At 43.6% G+C, this 26498-nt stretch overlaps 2 protein-coding genes across 2 annotated transcripts in view; both read right to left on the bottom strand.

Moving 5' to 3' along the window:
• Positions 1-5294: 5294 nt before the first annotated feature.
• Positions 5295-14759, bottom strand: slc17a6b (solute carrier family 17 member 6b). The gene is made up of 12 exons (XM_076155832.1): positions 14686-14759; positions 12680-12935; positions 11601-11719; positions 10025-10139; positions 8547-8634; positions 8341-8427; positions 7672-7814; positions 7363-7512; positions 7047-7179; positions 6573-6683; positions 5826-5953; positions 5295-5657 (listed from the first exon to the last, which is right to left on the bottom strand). Exons 1-12 carry the CDS (start codon positions 14757-14759, stop codon positions 5295-5297), a joined length of 1767 nt encoding a protein of 588 aa, XP_076011947.1.
• Positions 14760-16052: 1293 nt separating this feature from the next.
• The window catches only part of LOC143004641 (anoctamin-5-like), a 19733-nt gene continuing 9287 nt past the window's right edge, over positions 16053-26498 (bottom strand). Inside the window, exons 3-20 of the mRNA XM_076155705.1 lie at positions 25331-25438; positions 24499-24567; positions 23926-24210; positions 23201-23320; positions 22412-22527; positions 22183-22317; positions 21917-22022; positions 21567-21627; positions 20745-20896; positions 20586-20660; positions 20262-20487; positions 19968-20146; positions 19575-19672; positions 19133-19263; positions 18814-19019; positions 18516-18703; positions 18254-18359; positions 16053-18134 (exon numbers count right to left, since the gene is read on the bottom strand). Of these exons, the coding sequence (XP_076011820.1) occupies positions 17904-18134; positions 18254-18359; positions 18516-18703; positions 18814-19019; positions 19133-19263; positions 19575-19672; positions 19968-20146; positions 20262-20487; positions 20586-20660; positions 20745-20896; positions 21567-21627; positions 21917-22022; positions 22183-22317; positions 22412-22527; positions 23201-23320; positions 23926-24210; positions 24499-24567; positions 25331-25438 (2592 nt within the window). The 3' untranslated portion in view covers positions 16053-17903. The remainder of the gene's footprint in view (positions 18135-18253; positions 18360-18515; positions 18704-18813; positions 19020-19132; positions 19264-19574; positions 19673-19967; positions 20147-20261; positions 20488-20585; positions 20661-20744; positions 20897-21566; positions 21628-21916; positions 22023-22182; positions 22318-22411; positions 22528-23200; positions 23321-23925; positions 24211-24498; positions 24568-25330; positions 25439-26498) is intronic.

Here is a 26498-nt window from a genome sequence, read left to right as displayed (position 1 = left end):
CCTTCATCGTGTTTCCTCCATCGTCATGTGGATTGCAGTCCACAATATCCAGACGATGGATCCTCGTCATCCTCCCAGTTGCTGCAGGCAACGTGTGCAAATCAGGAGCTTATTTATGAGCCACACGGGCTCTCATGGGCACGAGCACAACATGCGTGCAGTCCCTGAGTCATTAAAGAGTGATTTTGGCATCCACTTCCCCTCCCCTCTCACCTCCCCCACCTCCCCTGAGACTCTGACAGCACCTGCCTCCCACCCACATCTCAACATTCATTTAAGATGCTGAACATATGCGCACGCATTCTCTCAATTTAGCATGCATGCTGTCAGACACACACACACACACCCAGACTATACAGTATACACACGCCACGTGACGCAAATTAAAACATAAAGCAACGTATTAAGAATTCCTTCCACGCAAACATCCATGCAAAAACCCTCACCAGTAAACAAAGTGAAGCGTGATGTTGATTTTTATCCCTTGTATATTTCCGTTTGAGAGCTGTTGTGAGTTTTATGTAATGGGGGATTGATGGTCACAGAAGGTTATGGGTCACCTCCCTCACTTGCACCGGGACAGGATGGCGGTTCTGGCTGGTTGACTCTGAGAAAATACCATTTAGGGCGGCTGGTGACACGTTTATTGAACCTGTCAAATTAACAAAAGCAATGAGCTGATCCAGGACAAGAGTCACAATGACGCACATGCAGATACACACACACAGAGACAGACAGACACACACACGCACACACACACAAACACACACACGCACGCACGCACGCACGCACGCACACACACACACACACACACACACACACACACACACACACACACACACACACACACACCCATGACAAGAAAGGGAGAGCTTAGTATTATCCTCACCTGAAGTTGTGCATCAATCAAACACAGATCTCTGAGTCACCTTGGGCTTTTCAGAGCTCCTGCTGAGCTGTTTGACGTCAGTGATGTTAGAACAGAGAATGCACCCTGAATGTTATTGGCAGATTATTCTATTTATCTAATACTGAGCTGTACGAAGCAGGAATACATAAATTGCTCAGGAAACAGAGCAATATGATACCTCTTCTATAATTGTAGGACTTAAACAGTGTTAGTGTATGCATCAACAAGCTCAATGTACTTTTCCTGGCTGGGTTGTGATGCATGGACATTGGGGTGTGTTGTGGATGTGATATTGTTGTATACTGCATATGTTCCTCTGTATAAAGGTACTGAAGCTTTGGGGGAGGTAGGGATTGGCTCTTAAATCGAAATAACACCTCCAAATAGCTCAATAAGTGCTCCTCCTCCCTCTCATCTCCATTAAGAGGTTAGAACAGTCATTAGGTGCAGCCAAACACTGGGGACTGACCCTATTGATTTCACCGCCGGGGAAGGAGGGCAGCCATTAACTGTGTACTTCCTGTGGCCTTGGTGGAACAGCAGACCAGACTCTCTCTGTCCAAAACCCTACTGTAATGTTATTAAACACTGAAGGGAATTTTATGTAGTAATTGATCATTGCTTCAACATCTGCATATCAAAAGTGCTGGACACCAAGCGAAATGCAACAGTGTTGAGTTGAGTAAGTAAGACTGATTCTTCTTCTTCTTTTAATCATGTTCACACCATAATTAGATTGAAACTGTCATCACCTTGGCGTGTGTAACAGGTGTGTACTGAGGTTTGACCTACAGGCCTGAAATGCTGGACTATGGAGTTTCAGTATGGACATTATTGAACGGGTCAAATGTATTGTTTGTTTGGAGATGTCACAGTGCTAAAGGGTGGTGTTTGGAATACACAGGAGAGAAGAGACACACAGATTTGTTGGTTTGATTCTTTTTCTTTTTTTTATATCAAAAAAGGATACACAGTATTTCATTTGGACATCAACAAACTCTCAATTTACACAGCAAAAGAAGCCATAGATCCACACAGTAACTTCAGAGGCACAAAAACAGGAAAAATGTAACTATTACTGCAGGTTGCACATTTGATATTTTGGGAAAAATGTAAAATTGCCTGTTTCTGATCATCTTCATGTCACCGGACAGTTTGACGATGGATTCAGGGTGTGTGAGGGCGGGGAGGTACATGGTGGCTATAGGTGGGCTAACAGAACCAGAGAGCGAGAGGAAACAACAGGACCATACCAAACAAAAACAGAGGCGTGAAGAAGAGCGTCTGCGTCTCATCTGAGGCGGAGCTCCGGGTATCATTCTCATCTGGTGAGCAGTCCCCTCACAAAGCTTTGTGTTGGACTCTAGTTCTACATTTGTCTACATAGATTTCTAAGTTTTTTTTTTCTTTACAATTATTTCTTTTGGTTTTCTACGTTTTTTTTATCACAAAAACACGACTTCAAAACAAATGCATAAAAAAACGGTCACATAATGACTGTTTGTGATGTTTCACATTAAGCAGAACTGTTACTATGGATTTATTGCTTTGTACACTGAGTATTGTTTGGTGCCATCTGCACATTGGAGGTCCAGACATTGCTGATGGTCTGCACTCCCTTAAAATGGACTTCCAGCTATAAACTGAGATCTGCTGCTCTTCACCTTTGGTTAATTGTGCAAAGAAATGGACACATCAGTAACAGTATCTGAGACAAAGACAAATACAGCTTAAAGAAACGTAAAGGTGAAACATAAAAGGAAACAAACAAGATATTTCATTTTGTTCCATGCATAAATACACATACACACATCTATATTGTGAAGTGCTGAATGAAAATCTCCACAGATTAGTGAAACGGTAGATGTTTAGGTACCTTGGTCCCCTTCAGACCTTGTCAGTCAGTGTAAGTGCAGAATGAGGACAGAACAGATTCTAGAAGCAGCTTTGTGTTTTCTTGTGCGTCCCTGTCAGGAGACCAGTACACCTTTCAATGCCAGACTCCCAAAGGATCTCCATGAGAATACTTTGATTAACATCGTGTTCCATGTTGCTTCTATTCTCAAATGGAAATGGACGAATGACTGTTAGTGTGACTGGACTGGTCCCCACATACAAGCTCTGCATCTTTACTGGACCTTTACTGGACATCTCCTGCTGTTATAAACTTTATTCTGATTATAGATCTCTGTAAACAATCTTCATTTAAAATCTTCATACTACATTTGATTTCACATCGCACTGAACTTATTTAAGATAGTCATCTATGCCCGTTCTGTGAATACCTACTTTCCACTAGTTCACACATATTCAGGCTCTTCTCTGGTAAAATCTGATTCTTTCTGCTGATATAATATAATAAGTCTCTGGTTCTGATCTATACTTTAAAGTCTCTTCTCTTCATTGCACAAACCCTTCTGAAGGTCAGGTGCAGTGGAGTGAACATAACTAGTTGGGCTTAGAATGTTTAGATTTCATAGATAAACTGTTGTATATATTTACTTTGTATCTGTAGTCGTCTCTGTCTTTGTCACAATGCAGCCTAAAGGCACTAGTGCACATCATAAGAAGTACAACTGTCAGGGCCAAAGTACATCTTGTAAAGGCCTCAGTACGCTTCATCTGAATTGCTCGTAAACCGTGTTTAGACGTGGGGCATCATAGAGAGGTGTGTTTATCTTTGTGATCTCAACACGTGGACACAGTGAAGGAAAGGAAAAGGAGTGATTGAGGGAGAAGATATTAAATCCACTTTTACGTCGCTGCATGAAGGGAGCAGATCTGTCGCACTGGCACATGTAGAAAGCCACAAACTTTGTTTGGTTGAAGCCAGCATCTGATTTGACAGAAAGATGGTTTCTGATGATGAAGCATACTGAGCTCATAAGACTCAAGATGAAGGCTCTTTGGCTGATATTTGAGCAAGGACCCCTGAGGCCAACGTTTGTCTTTTCCACCTCTACTTCCACTTCTGCTTCTTGTCCTACATCTACGTCTACTTCTACATCTACGTCTACTTCTACATCTACGTCTACTTCTACATCTACGTCTACTTCTACTTCTACTTCTACATCTACGTCTACTTCTTCTTCTACGTCTACTTCTACATCTACTTCTACTTCTTCTTCTACGTCTACTTCTACATCTACTTCTACGTCTACATCTACTTCTACTTCTATTTCTACGTCTAAGTCTACTTCTACATCTAGGTCTACTTCTACACCTACGTCTATGTCTACTTCTACCTTTGCTCCCACCTCTACTTCTACTTCTACGTCTTCTTTCTAACTCTATATCTTTCTACCTCTACTGTTATCTACTTCTTCTGCATTCTCTGATCCCTCCTCCTCACCAGAGGCCCCCCTCTGGCCCCTCACTACAGTAGTGAATCAAAGAGCCTGGTGGTGTTTGTAGGGAAGGGGAAGGTATCACGTATCAAGTAGAAAAGACAAACGACCGTTCTTAGGGATTATACTATACGCAGTGCAGTGGATTGTTCATTAGTTGTCTCCTCATTTGAAGTATACTGCTGCCTTTATGCAGTAGTATGATCATGGGAATGGCTTTACTCCTGCACTACACCAATGAGATGTGATGAGTTGCAGCCACTGAATCATTCTCTTAACTGCACAGGTAACACGTTACTAAACACATTCACATGTAGCAAACATTTAACAGACGTCTGAACATTTTCACCTTTTATGCCACAAATCAAAAGAAAACTAACTGTCACAGGCCATCACAAGTCATTATGCCACTCTTCAGATCAGTACAGGATCCCTTATACTGTGTGTGAAGAACATATACGCACACAAAGCCAGTGATAACAGAGAAATCTCATATTGTGCATTAAAACGACACACACTAATCTCAGTGCATTCAGGAGAGGGTCTAGATTGTGGTTACAATGCTGCACTGTGGCGTATGTTTACACTGTAATGGCTGCTTGTAGGGCACTGTACTGTAACGAGACCCAGGTAGTCTGATGATGAGGGGTCCGCTCTTATGGACCATGCTTACCTAATCCTACAGAGGTCTGTGTAGCCAAGAGGCGCGGCTGATGACATGAGAGTGTTTCACGTGGTTACACACAGTTGCACTCCAAATAAATATATCTATTACCCATATGCATATTAATACATTTACAGACTGCCAATTTGATATGTTGGTACACTTCTATTTCATATCTTTTAGTCATGTTTACATCTTTTAGTCATTTTACATCAACTCCATCATTTTTGGATTTTTTTTGTTATTTGAATTTGTGCATTTGACAATAACAACACTGTAAGTTGCTCTTTTTCTTGTTTGTTATCTTTTTTTATGACTAAACTGATTCACAAAATAATTCTACACGTGTCAGTTAATGTGCTGTGTGTTTGGTCTAAGAGTATTCTTCACCCTGCCTGTATCCGTAGCCTCCTCCTCCTCCTCCTCCTCCTCCTCCCTGTGCCTCTTCTTGGACGTACTCCTCTGTCTTCTCCCAGCCAGCAGCCCAGCCGCCATTCACCTGTGTGGTTGCACCGTACGACTTCCCCGGGCCTCCCAAAGCACTGTAGCTCTGAGTGATGTCGCCCGTCTCCTCTGCCAGCTCGTCCTCGTCGATGAAGCCGCACTTCTCCTCGCTGGTCAGTTCTGGGTCGGCCCATGGCTGCTTTTCCCCCGATGCAAAAATCCCATAGAAGATCACGCCCCCGTAATGCACCATGGAGGCGATGAGGAACACGTACTGCCACTCATCTCGAGTCTGGAGAAGAAGGAAGAGTATTGTTTCATCTCATCACATCATGGTTTGTTTACCATGTCCTTCTTTTTGACCCTAACATAATATTTAATCACACTTTGCTTCCTTTATACCATCATACAAGGGCTCTGACCTTTCCTCCAGTAAACTGGTGCCACGTTTAACCCTTACCTTGTTTTTGGTCATAGCACCAACAATCAGTGGGCAAACCATCCCAGACAGGGTGCCCACACCATTGGAGATGCCCATGAGGATACTGGCATAGCGTGGAGCGATGTCCAGGTGGTTGACGTTGAAGCCTGATAAACAGAAAATGTCAATATCAAATACCTGTGAGCACTGGGTTGGGTTAGTAAAACAAAAAGAAACAGAATGGGGAGGTGGTTGATGATAAAAGCTCTACACATGTGACCATCTTGTTACAGAAAGAAGCAGTAAGCAGCCGCACGTCCGCCTCCTCCCCCACACTGACTGGCTGAATGAGAAAGTGTCCTCTCTAGCTTGTGCACACAGCCGGCCTGGCAGCTCCCCGGGGAGAAGCCGGCTCTGAATTATTAAACACTCCAGGAGAAAAAGCTCAAGAACAACAGGCCAGAAACGGATTTTGCCCACAGTCACAGACCTTTGGAGGGAGAGATGTGGAGGGAGGAGGGGGTGGGGTGGGCTACCTGGAAAAGATCAACCCACATCCAATGATACTGAGCGTAAAATGAGATATGAAGATGTGTTGATTCATGTCTGTGTAAGGCTAAAGGAAACAGGAAACATTTTTCCCATAGAATTGTAAAAATGTACAGCTTTGTGGCCTTAGACTCCCAAAATCAATGGCCACAACTAGTTTCTACACAATGCTTTAGATGCACTGTCCTAAATCTAAATCTTGACTGATTAAAAAGTGTGTGTTGACTTTCTACTAACCTGATATAGCAAACCCACTGAAGCCCACAGCTAGCACCAGGAAGGAGATGGCCACCCCTTTGCTGTGGGAATAGCCGACCACCAGCAGCAATGTGGCCTCCATGCCGAATCCTGACAAAGAAACACAGCACGTCACACACACACACACTCACACAAAACACACAGGCTGCCAGCCATGGCTCTGCCAATTGAATTAGGCAGGATATGATACACGCTCTGCACTCAATGGCACGAGTGACAGATATCAAATCAATGCACACAATGCACACAATCATGGAGGCAACTTGTGTCCGAGTATTGAACAGATAGACTACGCCTGTAATCACGACAGTCTCTTACAGCTTGAAGCCATCTGGTCATGCAGTGATGACCAACTCACAAAAAATATAGATCTAACACCATGAAGGTAACACCCTGTGACTGAGGGAGCGAGGTGTTAGAAATCATTTTTCGTCCTCACTTCAGACTTCTCACCTCCACAGTTCATGATTTTCCTGACAGTGGTGGTGGTCAGGATGTTCCTGCTGCGCAGGTAGTCGGCCAGCTGGCCACCGATGGGCACGATGATGGTCATCACCAAATGTGGCAACGCAGACAGCATGCCAACCTAGAACAACATCACAGATCATCACACAGTGGAACGCATCGTACATGTAATATGAAGCTTTTTGAAGAAATATGAAACGATGATGGCAGATGTTCATTCGTTCATTTGTTTACTTTATTGAATATCACACTGTTTCTCCCCTCGTGTTTGTCACTTGTGTGCTGATTCTTACTGTTTCCTTACCTTGCTTATCTCAAAGCCAAACACTTCCTCAAAGTACGCAGGCTGGCTGATGAGCAGCAGGTAAAATGTCCAGCTCCTGCAGAAGTTGGCCACAATGATTGCATAGACAGGCATGGAGGTGAAGAACTTCTTCCAGGGGGTCTTGAATTTCTGGAATAAAAGAGTTGGCATCAGGTCAATGTGGATTGATGTGATTCCTGATAGTGTTTGTCTTTAAATGGGAAATAGATCTGCAGCTTGGTGTTGTCTTGGTACTACAGAAAATGTGTTGTTTGGGTGTTAGATGTCCTCTGGAGAGTGTGTCTTCACCTCAGCAGCGCTCATGAGCTGGGCACTCTCTCCGATGCTTTCCTCGATGTAGCAGCGTTCCTCGTCAGTGATGGTCGGGTGTTCTGCAGGGCTTTCGTACGACACAAGGATCCAGAACATGTACCAGAAGATGCCAAAGCACCCTGCATACACCACACACACACAGTTTACGTGTGAGAACGAAGAAAGTTGGACAAGTGCAGATGAGGCACTGCAGCAGATTTGACCTCAGAACTTACATGAGAACATGCTCAGTATTTGGCAGCCTGAACTTTATGAAATGCCGGAGAGTAGCCCAGACAGTAAAGATAACTGTGTCTAATCCAGAGAGAAAGGTGTGTGTGTGTGTGTGTGTGTGTGTGTGTGTGTGTGTGTGTGTGTGTGTGTGTGTGTGTGAGGGGGGGGGGTATTTATTGATGCACCAAAAACATTGGGGGAGGAAATCAATGTACAGCCTGCCTGAGTAAATCAATTTGACTTCCACTGAACTCTGACAGTCAAACTCCTAACTGCTCTTAAACAGAGCTTCAAAACATTTCAATAATTGAACAGTCTTTCATTCTTTGTTCATTGTTGCATCATTAAAATATATATCATATCCTATTTCAATTATAGACACTCACTTTCTCACACGTATCACAAACCCTCATCATAAATCCTGAGTCTTACCATAGAGATAGAACACAGAGGACCAGCCTGAATACTGAACCAGGATCCCAGCCAGAGGCATCGCTATGACAGCACCGGCGTACGAGCCTGCACCAATGCGAGACGACGGAACAAGAGGTCACAATCACGTCCATTTAAACACAAACATGACATTCTAAAACCTAACAAAGACCAAATGGCCACCGTGACAATTGAATGGTGTTTACCGCAGAAGGAGATGGTGGCCAGACGACTCCTTTCCAGTGGAGGAGCCCATTTGCTCCATATGCCGTGACAGGCAGGGTAGGTGACTCCCTGAATGAATAAACCACAAAGCAGTAGTCTGTGTAAACTCAGTCTGAAGGTATATGTATTAGATAAGCAGCTGCTGGGGTGAGCATTTACACTTTCTTATACTCCCAATGCGTTTTTTAGTGCTCAAAGCTCAGCGTCAGCCATTTGTGGTAGCCCCAGTTTACTCCAGCACACTGCAACACATTCTTCAAATCATGCCTCCCAAAGTGTAAAAATAGAAGCATATAACTCCCTATAACGAATACACACACAAGCTTCTGCTGTAGAATGAGGCCCACCAGCATTTTGTACCATATCTGCTTGATCATAACAACATATTCACATCTATGAAATGATAGTTAACCTTTGTCACTTCATGCATTTGTAATTCAAACAGCAAAAATTGGTTGCAATGCTTTTGATTGCCACAGATCACCTTGTGAGTCACAGTGTTGGAATAGACTGTTCCATCAATTTATTAGGGAAAACCCTTTAAAATGTGAACAAAGAGACATGTGAAATAATAACTAACACAAATTAACATTTCACCCGGGCAATTAACATGAACAAATTAATCAATGGCATAAGCAAAGAGGAGCGGATGAGATGTTCATCAGCTGCAGCTATTAAATGTTCACCAGCCTCTAATTTGAACAGATCCTGCAAGTGTGTGTGGGAGAGAAATGCTGTGCCAACATTCTTGCTGGGGGATATTAATGAAAAATTGTTATTTAGCCACACAATTGACAATAATATAAGAAAAGGCCTATTTTAGGTAAATAACAGCTCATGATAATTTGTCCACAAGCAATAAATCTCAGTCAGAAATGTCTTTATGTCAATGAAACTTGCAGATATGTTAAACCAATGCACCTTTACCTCCAGGAACTACAGACAGCAAAGGAGCCCCAGCATGTCAAGACTGTGTTTACACACAGATCTGTGTGTCATGGTTCACTATGTAGTGAGAGGATTCCCCAGCTTTTGCATATCGGCAGTTCCATTTTGATGTATTTGTGTATCAACTAATAGCCGTTGTGTTGTTGTGTACAGGACACATCGAGTTTCAGTGCACTGGGCTATCCCACCAACTCAAAGTAGACTGGATCAATACAGCCTGTATCACATATCCTCAGGCTGCCCAGTGTGAGTTACACGCTTTATTTGGCTTTAGTGAAAATTGTAAGTCTATAGTATTTGTAACCTATAGCTTCTGAAACTACAAATCAGCTATTTATATTCTGTGTGATCTAGTAATGACAGACACACACCATGTTGTATGACCTCTATGATCTGTACATGGGATTCACAACTAATCCACATCTAAATAAACAATATGTCAGTTTACACACGTTTACATTCTCCTCATGAGCACAGAAGAATTTGGTTGCTATAGGAAACAAGCTCTTACCTCCACCAGGCCTTGCAATATCCTGACAAAAATGACACACCCATAATGCGATCTGGCAGCCGAGGGAATGAACATGTTGAGCGTTGAGGTGAGGAAAATGGCCGCACCAAAAACCCTGTAAACAAGCATCATTTAGTCACATTTAGATATACTGTATCACTGCCCTGTGTGATCTGAGTGTTTAACATTTATTGTTATTGTTTGGTTTATGCTATATTTATTTATTTATGAGATTTCTCCTCTCTGGTTACATGTCATTAAAATCCCTCTATGATGAATAACAATATGAACATTACAGAACTTCATATTGATTGATTTGAATGTGATTTATTTGCATTTTACATTCATTTAATTTTGAATCGGTGTTCTAATCGTTCCAGTTAGCCTGAAACAATTCCAGGCTTTAACAATGGACACAAACGTGGATCCCTTCTGATTGGCTTAGTTACGTCAGATTGCGTCATTATTCCCTTTAACAATATAGAAACCGGTTCGACTTGAATACAGATTCACATTTAAAGAGCAATATTGTGGAAGAATCGAATCGTTCGTTTAGAAGAAGCTTTTAGATGTAGTCAGTGTTCGTCTTTGTGATGTTTGGGAACAGGAATGAGGCACAATGTGGACCAAACCATCCAAAAACAGCCCGGCAGCTAGTCCTTGTCTCTGTCTCTCGAGCAAGCTCTAATCCGGATCAGTCCACTGTTGGGCACGAGGCCAATCGATTTATTACATCGCGGTGTCAATCAAAGAAGAGGAGAGTAAATCTTATAAATAATGGCCGTTCAATAGGAGACAGATTCATTCATAACGTGTCTGCGCTGTAATGGAATCATCCACTTGCTCCGTGGATCACTATCTGGCAGAGGGTCGCGCTGTAGATGTAATGATGAGATCACTATCTTGACTTGTTGACAAACGGAAATGAAGAGCCTGTGATGTGAAGAAGATAGAAACGAATGTTGCCTCAATGGAGGAGCATTTTAAGGTTTATCCACTATTTATAATTTTAAAAAACACGCAGTCCGAGGCCTTAATGTAAACATTATCTATACACATATTATATATAAGTAAGTGCGCTTCGTTGTTGATAATAAATGTGGCTCATGAGTCGCCCTTGTCGTGTGAACCAAAGCCCCCGGCGTGTCGGTGTCCGCGGCCCGAGAGAGCCGCAGCTGAGCGCCGAGCCCCGGGGGAGCTCATTAACAGGTGGCGCCGCGCCATGACACCGGGAGCTGCTGCAGCCCCAAACACACCCAACACCTAACAGCCTCCCTCCCTCAACCCGGAACAGCGCCTCCGTACCGCTCACATCAACATCACTCTAACGCCATCTTTCCTACGTTGGCCTCGGCTGTGTTTCATGTGTTTCTATTAAAATGTGATTTTTTTTTTTTGGATTATTTTCCCTTTTCTGCCCGTTCTGAAAATATCGAAGACACACAAAAAAATATCACCACGTCAATTTTGTTCTCAGTTTGTCACCCAGAGTGCCTCAAATCGATATTTTCGGGTTAGAATATAAATAAAACATCATATAAATATAAATATGGGCGTTGCCATGAGTACCGCCTACCTGTTAGCAGCCAGCCGGGAGGAGATGTAGCCTCCCGGGATCTGCGTCACGATGTAGCCCCAGAAGAACGAGCCGTGGATCAGCCCCACCGTCTCCGGGTCCCAGTTAAACTTGGCTTTCTGGCACGCAGCAGGAAGAGAAAGCAAAGTTGAAGCAGGGTTGAAAAATGTTTATTTTAGGCTGACATTTCAGAAATAAACTGGAGGGGGAAAAAAGATGTCTGGGATGTTGGGCCTATTTAAAAAAAAAAAAAGGCCTTTAAAGGTTAATGTTGGCTGATCTGGTTGCTCTCTAGCACAATATTAATACATAACCACTCAATCTCTCTCACTGGAGAAAGGCTGGTTATGTGTTTTAAAATTAGTGAACTGTTGGTGAAGGATTTAAAGCCATTTTGGTGATTTTATTTTTGCATCAATGCCAAAACATAGCTGCTTAATTTTTAACCAAACATATGATGTGGATTCACCAATGACACAACGTAATAAAGCATCCATACAGTTTAGGCACATGCACATACATCAGTAGGTTGGAATTTAATATTTAATATTTGCAAATACAATCGACTATTGTCATTGTTGACAGATTTATCTGAATTGAGGCCTACACACATACAGATATGAATGCCTTTTGAACCCATCACATATGATCTATAATCTAAATAATATCTTAGTCAGCACGGTCTCTTATAGATCAGTGTGCAAGTGTTACCTTGGGTGAGTAAATGTGTGTGTGTGTGTGTGTGTGTGTTATCATTTGGCACTCCAATTAGGTCTAATTTAAGATATCTAATTTTTACGTTTTAATGTATTTCCAACATGTTATGGGAAATCATAGAGCATATCGGCCATGACTGCAAAGCTGAGAGTACGAATAAGATTAAAGGAGATGATATAGATGAACTACCAAACCCTGCGGCCTGTGACACCACATGAGGCCTGTGAGTTTGGTCATTTAGTGATGAATCTAATTTCTCCTCCTTCACTGTTTGATTCGTTCTCTCGCCCATGCACCTTGGGAACATGAATGACGTCACTTTGGCGTCAGTAAAGTGTCGGTGCTGGTGCACGTCGCCACACCTCCTTGATGATGATCTTGCCGTTCTGGTGGATGGTGCTGTTGTTCACCATGCCCACGATGGCCACGCCCAGGTTACACCGGATCCCGAAGGAGATGCAGAAGCCCAGGCCGCTCATCATGGCGATGATGTAGCGGCGCGGCAGACCGAAGCACTTGCAGTCGCACAGCGGGGGCTTCTTCTCCGCGGCCTCCCGGGGCCGCCCGTCCTCCGTCATCTCGATCACCTCCCCGGTCTTCTGTCTCCTCTCTATCACCCTGCAACAGCCAGGTGCGGACATCACTGCGTGGCTCACGGCCCCCCGGTAACACATGACACATGAGACGTTTGGAAATAATAATAAAAAATAATAAATCTGCTATTATTCTTAAGCCAATCCAATGATAAGAGCCTTCTTCTCATTTCTATTATTAAATGTATGTTTTATTTCCCTGGTGCTTATTGGTTGTTTCTCTCCCTTGTGATTTAAATGACATGAATGTTGTGATGGATTTGTTTATAATTCCTTGAACTCCTCCGTGTTGCAGAGCTGCTGAGGCCTCTGCACTGTCACGTGTCTGCAGAGGCTTTAATGAGCATCACACACACGCATGAGGTCAAATCCCGATGAGTCAAACACGTGGACAACGAAATCGCCCCTCAAGTGTCCACGTGTGTGTAAGAAACAAAGCAAAGCCGAGTGTTGGATTGTTTCTCTCACACGCGCAGCAGCCGGTGGAGCCTCCGTGTGTGTGAGTGTGTGTGGAGCTGAATCCGCATTGCAGCATCCCGTTCACTCTCACCCTCATTAGCATTCACGGGACCGAGCAGAAGAAGAAGATCCACGCAGGCTCGACATGTGGGCATTCCCCCCCCCCCCCCCCCCCCGCCTCCCCTTCACACCCACGCCCCCCCTCCCCCCCGTCATATTTATTCATATTTATTCGTGACACGTTGCTTTTTTTCCTCCTCTTCCCCTTAACGAGCACAAACCACGCAAATCAGGCAAATCGAAAATGTTTGGAGCAACAACACAGGGAAGGGAAAAATGAATCACATGCAGAGTTTAGTGTCAAATGCGATGGAATCAAAGAATCAAAGGCCTCGGGAGGAATGAAATCGCATCACTGCCGTTTTGTAATAATCTGAATGAAAACACGTTCATAAGCATCGCAGCTTTAATGGTATAAACCTTTACACGCCATTTACCGGATTGAAGGGAATTCAAGGGAATTCAAGGAATTAGTCGTGTGTTTTCTTCAACAGCACACAGACAGGAGATGCGTGTGTGTGTGTGTGTGTGTGTGTGTTATTTTCCTCACATGTGCACAAACAAATGAGACAAACGAAAGATAGAAAATCCCATCGATGCTTAATGACTCAAAGTGATGGCGTTTAAATAATTCAAAGGCTCATTTATGCAAATCAGGCCTGCGCCGCCGCTGCTCAAGATGAAGATGATGAAGAAGAAGAAATACAGGATCGAAATCTTATAAATGCATCTTAAATAACGTGAGAAATGTCTTTGGGCTCGTGTTTGTCTCTGAATATGACCGGAAATGAGATTTAGGCCTTTTTTTATTTGAATGACGGGCCTGAATGTGTGTATGCGACACTGGACTGAGTCAAGCAGATCAGAGGCATCTTAGTTCATCTCAACCGCTGCCATCACTACACACACACACACACACACACACACACACGCACGCACGCACGCACACACACACACACACACACACACACACACACACACACACACACACACGAACACGCCCCCCATGCGCGCGTCCAAATGCACGCTCCTTAACATACACACGCACACACACACACACACACTTGATTGCATAATTTTCTTCTCACTTCCAGAGGCGTGACTACTGATCCCTATAAGTTGTAAAACAAGGCTTTTCTAGCGGCCTACAGACCCACAAACACGCCGCTGATCGCTCCAGTCTGCCGGGGAGCGACGCGTGTCAATCAGCCCCGTCACACACACACACACACACGCACACACACGCGGGTCCCTACCTGTACATCTGGCCCAGGGTCTTCCCCGCGAATTCCTTCACCCCCGCCGCGGCTCTTGACTTCACCGACTCCATGTCCAGTTTCTCTATGTTCAGGCCTGTGTGAGATCTATCATTTAATGTTTACGCGTCATGTTACGGCGCAGGACGGCCGAACGCAGCGGCTGCGAAGGTAGAGAACAAATCAATGAAGTGACGTTAAATGTTGAGTCCCGGGAGGCGGACGGTGCCGGTTGTGATCCCGTAACCGCTGTGATGAAAACGCTACAGCGTGCAGAGGCTCATGTGCTGCGGGGGATCAAACGCGCTGTGCGCCCGCATGCAGCCGCGGCTCCGCTCCTGCCTGCCGCACCGCAGACGCGCCAAGTGCCATCACGACGAAAAAAGCCAAGCCGAGTGAAGTTGATGAGCGGCGGGCGGAGAGAGAGAGAGAGAGATGCGGCTCGGTCACACGGAAAACGACTACAAGGGAGAAAGAGAGAGAAAAAAAGAAAAAGAGATGACGAGATAAAAAATTAATTAATAACTGAAAAGCCACAAAGTGTAGAGAGCGGGAGTGTGTGAGCCGGAGGTGTGTGAGTGAATCAGGCTGCTGGCGTCTCCTGTGGCGAGCGCAGGTTCGTCTGACGTCGTGTTTCAGCACCGAGGTCAGCGACAGACAGCGGCTCCGAGGCGCACGTCTGGCCAGCGGCGCGCACAAGCCGCCGCACAGGAGCAACACACAGGAGCACACACACGGCACCGAGCGCGTTAAAGGGGGAAACACAGAGGTTCAGTCAAAGTCAAACAGCTGCGGCTGTTATTATTATAAATCTAAATGATGTGGAGCGAAATGATGATTTATTCAGAGTTTATTTTTATTTTATGTTTTTTTCTGTTATTAAAAAAGGTTCAAACAAAAGCAGCCTGAGCCCACGGAAGCTACAGTTCCCCTAAGGGCGGTGCTATGGAAACTAAATGAGCAGGAGTGGATTTCCCCCCCAACGCTCCTGCGCATTAATAATTGAAGAGTCTCCCCCATTTCCTCCTTCCCTCACACACAAACACACTTTGTGACAGAAGCGCGCATTTTTGGGGAAATATTATTATAAATTGTATAAGATCCTAAGCATTTATGTGATGATTGCTGGTCTGCAACATTTGCAGACCTAATTGGTCGATAGTAGACAAATAATAGTAATAATATTATATCAACAATAACAATAATAATGATAATGATAATAATACGTTCAGACAAATTGTAGATTAGATTAAGAATTGGGAGGACAAAAGAAGGGAGAAGGCCCTCTGTCATTTATGGGTATTGGGCACCATCTGGTGGTCAGTTACGGCACTGCACCTTCTTCACTCATAAAAGCATTACATTCACGTAGTTCTTAATTTATTGTTAATTTTTTAGCAATCTTACTGTGTTGCTGTACAATGGAATACAGTGAAGTTACAATGCAGTTAACAAATATTCACTAGATTGAATTTCATGCACATCAAACGTGACACAGACAGGATGTTTCACTCTGGCTTGGAAGTCAGATAGGAAAAGTTGTTATAAAATCATACAAAAACGAGTAAACACAGATTTTAAGGCATTCGTTTGCAAATGCATCATGCACTCACAAGATCATGCAGTAACCCTTTGCAAAGAACATCTGGATAGGCGTGTCAGCACACCGTCTCCGCCTCTGAGCCTCAACAAACAATTCTAATCCTGAGATACGAGTGAAGTTTGGCTTTGCTTACTCTCAACTGCTCACGTTTGGGAAACACAACTGCATCACGCACGCCACACATCATGAAAGGTTTGACTGTAGGCACACATTTCTATATGATATATGTATAGTATATGATAAATGTTGAAGCTTCTGTGTAATAAGCACTTGAGTCTCTCATTGCAGTTACAATGTTATCGTACAGGATGTAAAGATTATATGTTTATTTATCCCATTCACAGAGGCGATGACATGTAGAGAATAAAGACTGTACCACAGGTAAAGGGATGACTAATACCTCAATCCAGCCAATGAACATTAATCGCACCACAATTAATGTCAAATAGTTCTGATTATCTACAGAAACACCAGCAAGCAGCTAGCAAGTATAAACTCTTTACAAAAAAATGCATCACTCTCCTTCACTGAAACTCTTGCCCTTGTGATTCCATCTCACAGTGAAACTTGAAGAATGTGAGATCTGAAAGCAGCATGTGTCTGTTACACTATGAGGATCCCAGCTACCTCGCATCATACAAGCGCTGATTGTATTCAAACTGCATGGTCTTGTAGTCTGTTGTCATGGCAGCGATGAACTAATTGGTCCCACAGCAAGTTGGAAATCCAAGATACATTAAGAAGATTGCACGTTGGCCTGCAGTTGCTGATTCACCATAAATTAATACTGAAGTCCCTCATTTAGGGCGGAATGTGTGGACTCATACAGGTGTGTGCCTGTGTGTGTGTTAATGTGTTACTGTAATGGAGGTCAAGGTTTTAATGCACAGTTTCAAAGACGATTTCCCAAACTTAACACTCAAGCATATAGTCCAGCTATATATCAGGGGAAGTCATTAGTAACTGGCCGGCTACCAACCAGAGATATGAGGAAATATGAAACATGAGAACAAAGTTGACTAACCAACAATCAAAACTTATTTCAATAAACTGTTACTGTGATTTTTATCTTATCTTATTATTTGACTTTGGACTTTCTATGTTAAATGACATGAAGTTCTAATCCTGTTAATCTGGATTCTCCTACATGTCCGGTCCATTATCTTACATTCCAATCAGAACCTCAACATGCAGGTAAATACCATAGCCTATATGCCTTCTCCTGTTGCGTAATCACACATAATGCCGCGCGTACAACACCACGAACACAGAGCCGTCACTTCACACACACACGTGACTTCTTCACAGCAGGAGCTCTGCAGACATCCTGTTCTACTCCGTCCCAACATCTTTGAACAATTCACAATGGCACAATCTATTTACAGCCGTTGAAGTGTTTCAGAAAGGGAAATGTAGAGTTGGAAACTGCTCTGATGCCTCAGATCCTAATATAGGAGTTCAAGTAGACACCCAATTTCCATTCTACAAGAAAACACAAGACAGAAAATGTCTCCCCAAAGCAAAAGCTGTTGGAATGTGGCTCTCCTCTGGGTGAAGGGTAAATTCCCAGGAATGAGCCTTGTTGGCTTGGTCAGAGGTGTGAGGGGGGGCGGGGCTAGAGGCACTCAGACAGCATTTCACATTCATTCTTGTCTGTGGTACAGGACATCTCTGACGGAGGTTCGGTGATGAAACTGGCACTCAGCTGCAGTTTGAGCTTCTCCACGTCGTAGTTGTGCAGGTACTCTTGGATCAGGTAGCGTTCCCGTTTAATCTTGGCCTTCACGTCGGACGGAACGTCGGGGATCAACCACGCCACGAAGAACTTCACCACAAAGACCACGTGCTGCGGAGGGAGAAGAGTCACCACATCAGTTACATTTGATCTGAGCAGCTGTTTGGGAGTCTGGCCTGCTGAGTCTGAGCATGTTTAAGAGCAGCTGTTTATCAGAGGGGATTTCTTACTTCCATGATAATGATGAAGGCCAGTTTGGCTGCTAGGATGTGCCAGAACTGCATTGTGGGACGATACGCCCACTGGTGGCCAGGAGGGTAACGATAGTCACGGTATCTGTACAAAAGAAGCACAGAAAATAACAGCAAAACAACATTTAGTAACGTCAAAATGTCCAACAAATAAGCTATACTTAGTCATGACTTAAACTCAGCAACATTCCATTCAGATGGTCACTTTCACACACGCGTGTCAGAGCCTGAAGCTCCGTACCTGCAGGTGGTGGTGGTGTTATCAAACCAGAGAGGGAACTCTTCCGGCATGTTGTCCGCAAAAATCTGCGAGATGTTGAATATTGCCAGGCTGTTGTTGATGTAGCCGCTCATAGTGGCATCTGAGCTGTAAGCGTACAGGTAGACCAGACGGGGAATCATGTCCGAGGTGAAGGACATGATGAAGGCCTGAGGGAAGAGTCATCACACAAGGCCGTCAATGTATGAAAACACAGAAATGAGTAGAAGTTTAAAACAGAAGCATCTTGGTTGCAGAGTTATTGACATTAAACACTCACATTGGTGACTACAGATAAAATGGCCACTGTGTTGAGGATCTCCTGCCATGCTCCGATGTTTCGGGCCTTTGACGCCACCGGACGCCTGAACTGGGTGGTGAATTTCCAGGCGTCCACCCGGATCTCCAGGATGTTATTGAACAGAGCCAGGACGGGGGCCAGGGGGAAAGAGGCCACAAAGAGGGTGATGAAGCCAAACTGGACCACTGAAAGAAGAAGATAAGAGCGAGGAGGAGGAGACAGAAGGAGACTGTTGAGCTGTCATGACATCACACAGCAGCCACATCCTGTTTATGAGGGCGATCCTGCTGCTCCTCACCCATCTCCAGGTACTCGTAGAACAGGCCCAGCTGGGTGAAGTTCTGCAGGACGTGGTCTTGCTCCCAGCGGCTGTAATGGTTCTCAGGATGGTGGCGCCCTCTTCTGCCGCTCCACCAGTTTCGCATCACCCTGTCAGGAAACCAACGAAGAAGAAATTCATTTATCGTTTAGATGGTTTAATGTTTGTCATTTATTCCAATTGTTCCATTTCTCTTCAAATTAATTAAAAGGTGTTATAAATAAGTAGTATGTATGAAGACATGGTAATATAGTTCAGTTTTATTTTCACAAAGCCTTCAGTTCTAATTGCATAAATCTGACAAATTCAAATCAGAGCAGGAAAGACTTGTTTAGGTTGGATCACGTGTCTTTTTGTGTTACACTTCTGAATTTCCCATGATCAAAGCATAATGTATAGATGTTAGATGTGGCAGACGTACGGCAGCAGAGCTTCCTGAATGTTCCCGCATATCTGCTTCCCTACCATGACGATCACCAGCTGTGTGGTCAGCTCGATCAGACAGCCGCCGGGGTCACACTAGGACAGGAGGAGCGCTTTAGTTTGATGGATACACACTTTGATTTGATGCACATCCTTCATGTAGCTGCTCTGATGTGCAGAACACTGTGGAACCACTAGCAAATAAAGAACTTCTTTGTTGATCTGTAACAGGAACAGACTCTGTGATGGTCCTACAACTGTAAATAATACTGATAGTACTGAAGAAATTACATTATAATTTAGACAGAAGCAGCATAATCAATGGCAAAATCAGCCTCTGATCAATAACAACTTGTATCTCTTTGTTTTGAAGCGTAAATAAAGCTCTCACCTCCTCGTTCCTCAGTTTGCTCCGTTTGCCAAACATGTAGGCGTAATCTCCAGGATGACCCCCGAACTTCCCTTTGAAGAAGGCGACATAGAAGCAGGAGGAGTAGTAGTTGACAAACTGGAAGAGGAACATCTTCATGGTCAGCCGGTTCTCATATTCCAGGTGGGTTTTGGGAATTTCTGTAAGAGGCAAAGAGAATGAAGATGACATCACACAGTAAAGTCACAGTGTGAAGCAGTGGGATTGACTTGACGATCGTCCGGACACAACAAAACTCAGCTGAGCTCTCCTCACCCAGATCAGTGATCCATATGGCCACACGCTCATACAGGAAGTTGAGGATCATGATGATGACAAAGTTAATGCAGGAAGCGGTGACAGATGTCGCCAGCTGTGGAGTGATGAGGTTTCCCACCAACGGGATCTTCCTCATCGGGTCCTTCATGACACTGGCAAAGGCGGCGAACACAGCCAGCCTGTAGGCTATGACCCCAATGATACAAGCCACAATCAGAGAAATCTGCGGGGAGCAAGTGACGCAGTGTGTGAGTCGGCATGGATGACAACCTCAGATGTAGTAGAGTGTGTAGCAGACAAGTGGAGTTAATCTGAAGTTACCCAGAAGATGACGGTGGCCGATGAGAGGCAGAAGCGAGCGGCCTTGCTGGTGAGGGGGAGGTACGGCTCCAGTTCCTGAAATATTACTCAATCTTAATACATCTTACACATAAAGATGTAACGCTTAACTTCCGTGTTCCAAAGAAAGAGGTGAAGCACCTGTGTGACCCTGTTGAGTCTCTTGGTCGTGCAGCTGATCTCAAACTCAGGCCGGATCTGAAGCTGCTGTTGTTCCTCTTCAAAGTCCACCAAGTCCCACTCGTACTCCAGCCGGGCCTGACGCCGCTTCCAGAACTCCAGAAACAAAGTGACTGTCAAATACATTCAGGGGAAGGAAACAAGAATATGAATTAATGAGATGAGCCGTGTTCAAAACTGCATATTTGTGTTTCAATTCCCATGATGTTCATTATATTCTGATCAATAACAGATCGACTGTTGTTTTTATTCATTATCATTATGGTTTTGTCTGTTTGATCAGTTCAGCACAGATCAGAGATTCTGACTGATTCACTGCACATTTACATTTAACAGTACAATCTTGTATCTGTGCTTTGGGTCATGTATCAAATCTTTGCAAGTCAAAACGAGTCAAGTCCAAGTGAGTCGCAAGTTGGTATTCTTAGTCCAAGTGGAGTTACAGGTCATGTTTGTTTACACCTAATTGAGTTCTAAGTGAGGAAGTGTTCACAAGGGTCATACATGAAAGCAGCTCTGCCGTGTTTCAGCTTTGCCATGATCCCTCATCAGTTCTTGGCAAAGCAGCGTAGTGGAAGGACTAATCAGTTTGTAGCCGTGGGCCTGGCAAGCTAAGAGAGCGCTGTTGTATAAAGTCACGGTGCTGGCAAGTGGATCCGATCTAAAGCACTGTGGAGAAAGCTCGGTGCTTCGGTGTGAAAAGGTTTGAAGTGTGAAAGTCTGTCTTGCTGTGTGGGGGCACGCAGGTTAAGCACAGCGATGGCGTCACACACTGACACTTACCCCAGATCCCCATAAATATGGCAAAGAATACTGTGCCCTCATTATCAAACAGATGGGATTGCTGGAAGAGAAAACATGGAGCAGGATAAGTTCCTGAGAGAAACACGCTGGGCACAAAGTGGGTGACATACTGCTGACTCAGCAGGACGTGTTTCATTTGTTTTAATGGAAGGTCTGACTCAAAACACTTAATCATGCAGTAAGAGAGATCTGTGTTCATAAAACAACACAAGCTAGCAATTATTTCATTTACTAGGACTTTGACTACAAATGTAAGAAGTAAAATAGTGACATTTTACATTCATTGCTTTGGTTTTAAAATGGAGTTTGGTGAAGTGTTTTATTCTTACCCAGGATGAGAGACAGGTAGAGTTGAGCTTCCAGAAGCTGCACTTTTTGTCACACAGTGGACACATCACAATACTGCCTCCGATGTTGGGATCACAAATCTCTTTGCTGTGGGAGTAAATACATAAAGGAAAAGGAATCTGAGCTTATAGGATTAAAATATGACAACAAACAGGCCGTCCTTTATTACAGCAATAGCAGAATGAAACTATTAAGCTTTGGGGCACGATAGTAAATCTGCTCCCAGATGCCCCCTGGTGGTACTAACCTTGATTTGTTGTCGTCATAACTGAGCAGTCCATAGATGAAACATATGAGGCCCATGATGGCTGCAAAGAACAACATCTCTGTGTAGAAACCCAGCCAGGCAAAGTAGATACCGATCTTCTCTCCATAATATTTCCTGCAAGCAAAGAGTGATTCCTCATGAGCGTCCAAATCTCACAATTCATCATGGAAACGTCCATAAAGTAAGCGTTTGGCTGTGGCGTACATACTTGATGAGGTTAAGAGGTTGCTCTTTGTAAAAGCAGAGGAATCTGGCCCAGTGCGAGTACAGGTTGAAGCGTTCGCTCTCACATTCAGCATTTCTTGCCCTTTTCCAATATCGACACTGAAGGGATCGACAATAAAGAAATGTTGTGCACTTTGTTCAAATTACTTTTTCGATTGGCACGAAAGTAAGAATCATTCAGTGGATGTTACTGGGGATGTACACATAAAATCTGGCAATTATATGATCAAACTGTACAGGTTAGATTGATGTTATGGCTGCAAGACTGATAAACGCACAAGCAAGAACACAAATTATGATAGAGTGCTCAGTCTAGATGCGAGTGTTTGAGTGTTGGGAGTGTTAAATTATATTGTGCAGAACGTGATTACAGTATAAATCTCACAAAATAGAAATACTCAACTAAAGTACTACCTACATAAAACATATTCTATTGTCTGAGTCGTTCCCTGCATGTTTCCCTTTTGGCATTTATGTGAACTTTCCTGTTTGTTTTGAAAGCATCTGACATAAAATGGACATGAGGTTTAGGAGACATTAAGTCGATTGTTTTATACAGAGAGGGAAAGAAAAAAGCAACAAAAACAACAATGAGAACACGGACATGTGATACACTTCTGACTTATGACATTAATCAACTTTTGATGTTTCATAGAGGCAAAAGACCGGCTGAGTCTGAGAGAAACTGAAGAGAAGCTGTTTATCTGAGGGAATCTCTTACTTCCAGAACTGCATTGTGTGAGTATATATAGGAAACAAAGTATTATATTACGTCATGAAGTGGGAATGCTGCCGTGTAGGTCCCATTGCTGAGTAATCTCTTGATTCCCGTCCTGTCCTTTTCCATCCGGCCCTCTTTGTGGTACGAACAGCGAGCCAGGATGTAGAAGACCTGAGAGACAAGCAAAGTTTCACTGAATCAGACATGTAAAGGGAATACTACACAGTCTGCAGTGTCCTGACTATAACCAAATAAGAGGCCATATTCATATGTGTCAATATCTTCTGAATGATGAAGATGAAGATGAAGATTGTAAAATTTGCAAATGATGTATTACAGTAACATATTGAGTGTAGCAGATTAAACAATAAGAGCTCTGATTCATTTCCACCTGATTCAACCCCAGAGCCTCATTAGGGGTTCCTAACTCGTCTATTGAATAAATTAGTAGACAAGTCCACTCCCTTCAGCGCCTGCTTGGTTTATGACTTCATTAAGACCTTTTTTATTTTTTTATCTCTTGTGGAAAATGTAGCTTCAGGCTGAAGTTTCCTCTAAGCTGAATTGTGAGCTTGTGAAAAAGTCTCCCACAAGAAAACAACAAAAAGCATGATGTATAGTACAGTTGACATTATTCTAAAAACACATTCACTACAAATGGAGTCTGAACCCCACATGATTCTAAAGTCTTCCCAGCTCAGCCACCATAGATGCAGCTTGGAAATTGTTTTGGATTTACTGAGATGTAAGTAAGTATAAATGATGTTTCCACTTACAATTCTGTTTCTTGTGGATGGAGGGAAGAAAGTGTCCCTGTCATTGATGAGGAAGAAGTCTGTCTTGCTTTTGTCAAACGGTGATGTGAAGTAGTCCAGCTGGGGGCGCATGATGTGGCCCGGCAGGCGGAACGGCTGGGAGAGCCACTCCAGGGGGACTTCACGCCCGTGGGGTATGTCGCTGGCTTTGAAGGGGACTTTGATCTTCAAGATATCAGCGTATTTGGCTAACACGTCCCATGGAGCGTGGACCTTCAGGAAATATGTCTTATGGTCTTTGGCGTCCTGGGACAAAGACAGAAGAGAGCAAGCAAAGAAACTCTGTGAGCTGCAGATCAGTGTTTGTTTCACCTCTATTAGACATGATGTTTATTGAATATTGCTTAAATTACATGACTATGCTCACAAATAACAATATAGTTGAACTGAATATGACCTCTGCAGAGTAATTCCATCTGAAATGCTGTAGCGTAGTCGTGACCTCCTCCCCTTTAAGACTTCTACAGCAGAAACGATGTGCTGCATTACATCACCCACTAGATGGCGCTGGAGCTCTGTGGATGCACTTCTCACCGTTTTGTCCTCAGTCTCCAGTTCCAGCCCTTCTTTCTCCAGGTTGGCCTCAAAGTCCCTCCGCTTCTCCTGTCAGCAAACACAGACACAGGAGCTACAAGTGTGAGAGCGGAATCACGCCCACAGACTCACACTTCTCTCCTTTGCCACCCGCTTTCATTTCCAACCATCAAGTCAAACACTAATCCCAAACACTAATCCGCACATTTTAAAGTCGTACAGCAGCAGATTGATCAGTTGCTGGTCGTGGGCATGAGCAGGCACTGCAATGTGTCTGTCAGGAGATAGATAGTAGGAAGAGAGAGGAACCAGGAACACATGACCCAAAGTGAAGAACAACAACTCAAAGAAACAAATGAAATACTGACTGGGAAAGCTTAAGAATAGAATGGAATAGAAAGGTTGATTGTCTACAAATGTCTGATCATCGTCATCATCATCAGTCCGTCACAGTGAGTCCTTACTAGCATGTGACTGACAAACACGTGAGTCATATTTCACACACACACACACACACACACACACTTATGCATATCTGATGTGTGTGTAAATGGTGTATAGATTAATAAACGATCATTATGTTGCCTGATTGATTGAGCAGTTCATCTTGTCATCAAAGTTATGATTGTGTTTTTGTTATTGATATTAATATTTGATTCCTAGTCGCGGTTTCATTCCGTGTTTCCAATCCGTTCTTACTTCCTCCTTACTGCAGCATGTAGGCTGTGTGTGTGTGTGTGTGTGTGTGTGTGTGTGTGTGTGCTGTGTAATAATGCCACAATGTAAAATGCTGAATCAGTTTTGAATCAGTCACAGTCTCAGTTTCACTTACTTGTTTCTTTTCTCCATCTTTGTCGTCGACGTACGCCAACACAAAGTCGATCCTACGCACACCGTCCCTGAAGAACACTGTGTCATTGTTTGACTGGAGATTATCCGTCTGCAACAGCAATCGCACACACACATTTTGGCTTTCAGAGCTTTCAGAGTTTTTGTAGAAATGAAAGCAGGCTTATAAAATGTTAACCACAGACCCTGACATAGCAAAACAAACAAACACAAACAACAGAATTACAAACAAAGACTAAATGGGAGATGAAGCTTAAATGTAAAAGGATCACATCGATGGATTTATGATACATAGCTGACATTTACACATAACCTGATTTAATGATTAGCATATTGTTAAGTTGGATGTAATTGTTAGGGAGAAGAGGAGATGGAATGCTGCAGCAGAAGGAGGCCCAGGCTAACATGGCCATGACCACATGAAAGGGAGGCCTGGACACTGTCCAACAGGCAACGCTCTCATTACGCTGCACTTAGAGAGGAGGAGACTGACGTTCTACCATCAAGACAGAAGGTCAACCTTTGATTTTCAGTCCTAATCATAACTCATAACCAACAGGCCTCTGACTGGACTCTTATGGATCCCTGTGCTAGAACTCCAGCAATGCAAAGGATACATTGTGACGACTGAGAGGCCATGTTTAATTCAAATCCAGAAATGTATACATGTATTATTAAGTGACACCTATAATGCATTTCAATTATTCAGATCAATACGTGCTTGATTTGAAAGTAATCCTGATCAGAGAGCCTTCAGTCAGACACATCACAAATCACTGCACAACAACAAACACAGACACTACAGCCCCTGACATGTTGCAGTGAGTTGTTGTTTGATGTTTGAGTGATGCTGCGTGTCACGTTTACATGCACTGCTGCTCCACACCCAACACACACACACAGATCCTCACACCCTCTGACACGCCCCCTCAAAGGGAAAGACCAGGACGGGAAAGAGTTACCAAGCTAAATGTTATTTAATCATCGTGTTCTCCGTTAATGATATTAAAAATAGAAATGTTCAGACGTCAGCTTAATGCTACAAAGTGATGCTAATGTGATGCAAGAGAACGACTGATTCAGATGCTCACTTAGTGTACGGACATGAGAGCAAACACAACACACTCACACACTCACACACTCACAGCAGG

This window comes from Genypterus blacodes, unplaced genomic scaffold, assembly GCF_046128005.1.
Source record: "Genypterus blacodes isolate CSIRO-AG114 ecotype Tasmania unplaced genomic scaffold, CSIRO-AGI_Gbla_v1 ptg000067l_1, whole genome shotgun sequence".
Lineage (NCBI taxonomy): Eukaryota > Metazoa > Chordata > Actinopteri > Ophidiiformes > Ophidiidae > Genypterus > Genypterus blacodes.
Note: the sequence above shows the minus strand (reverse complement) of the source record. Positions and strands in the feature narration are given on the sequence as shown.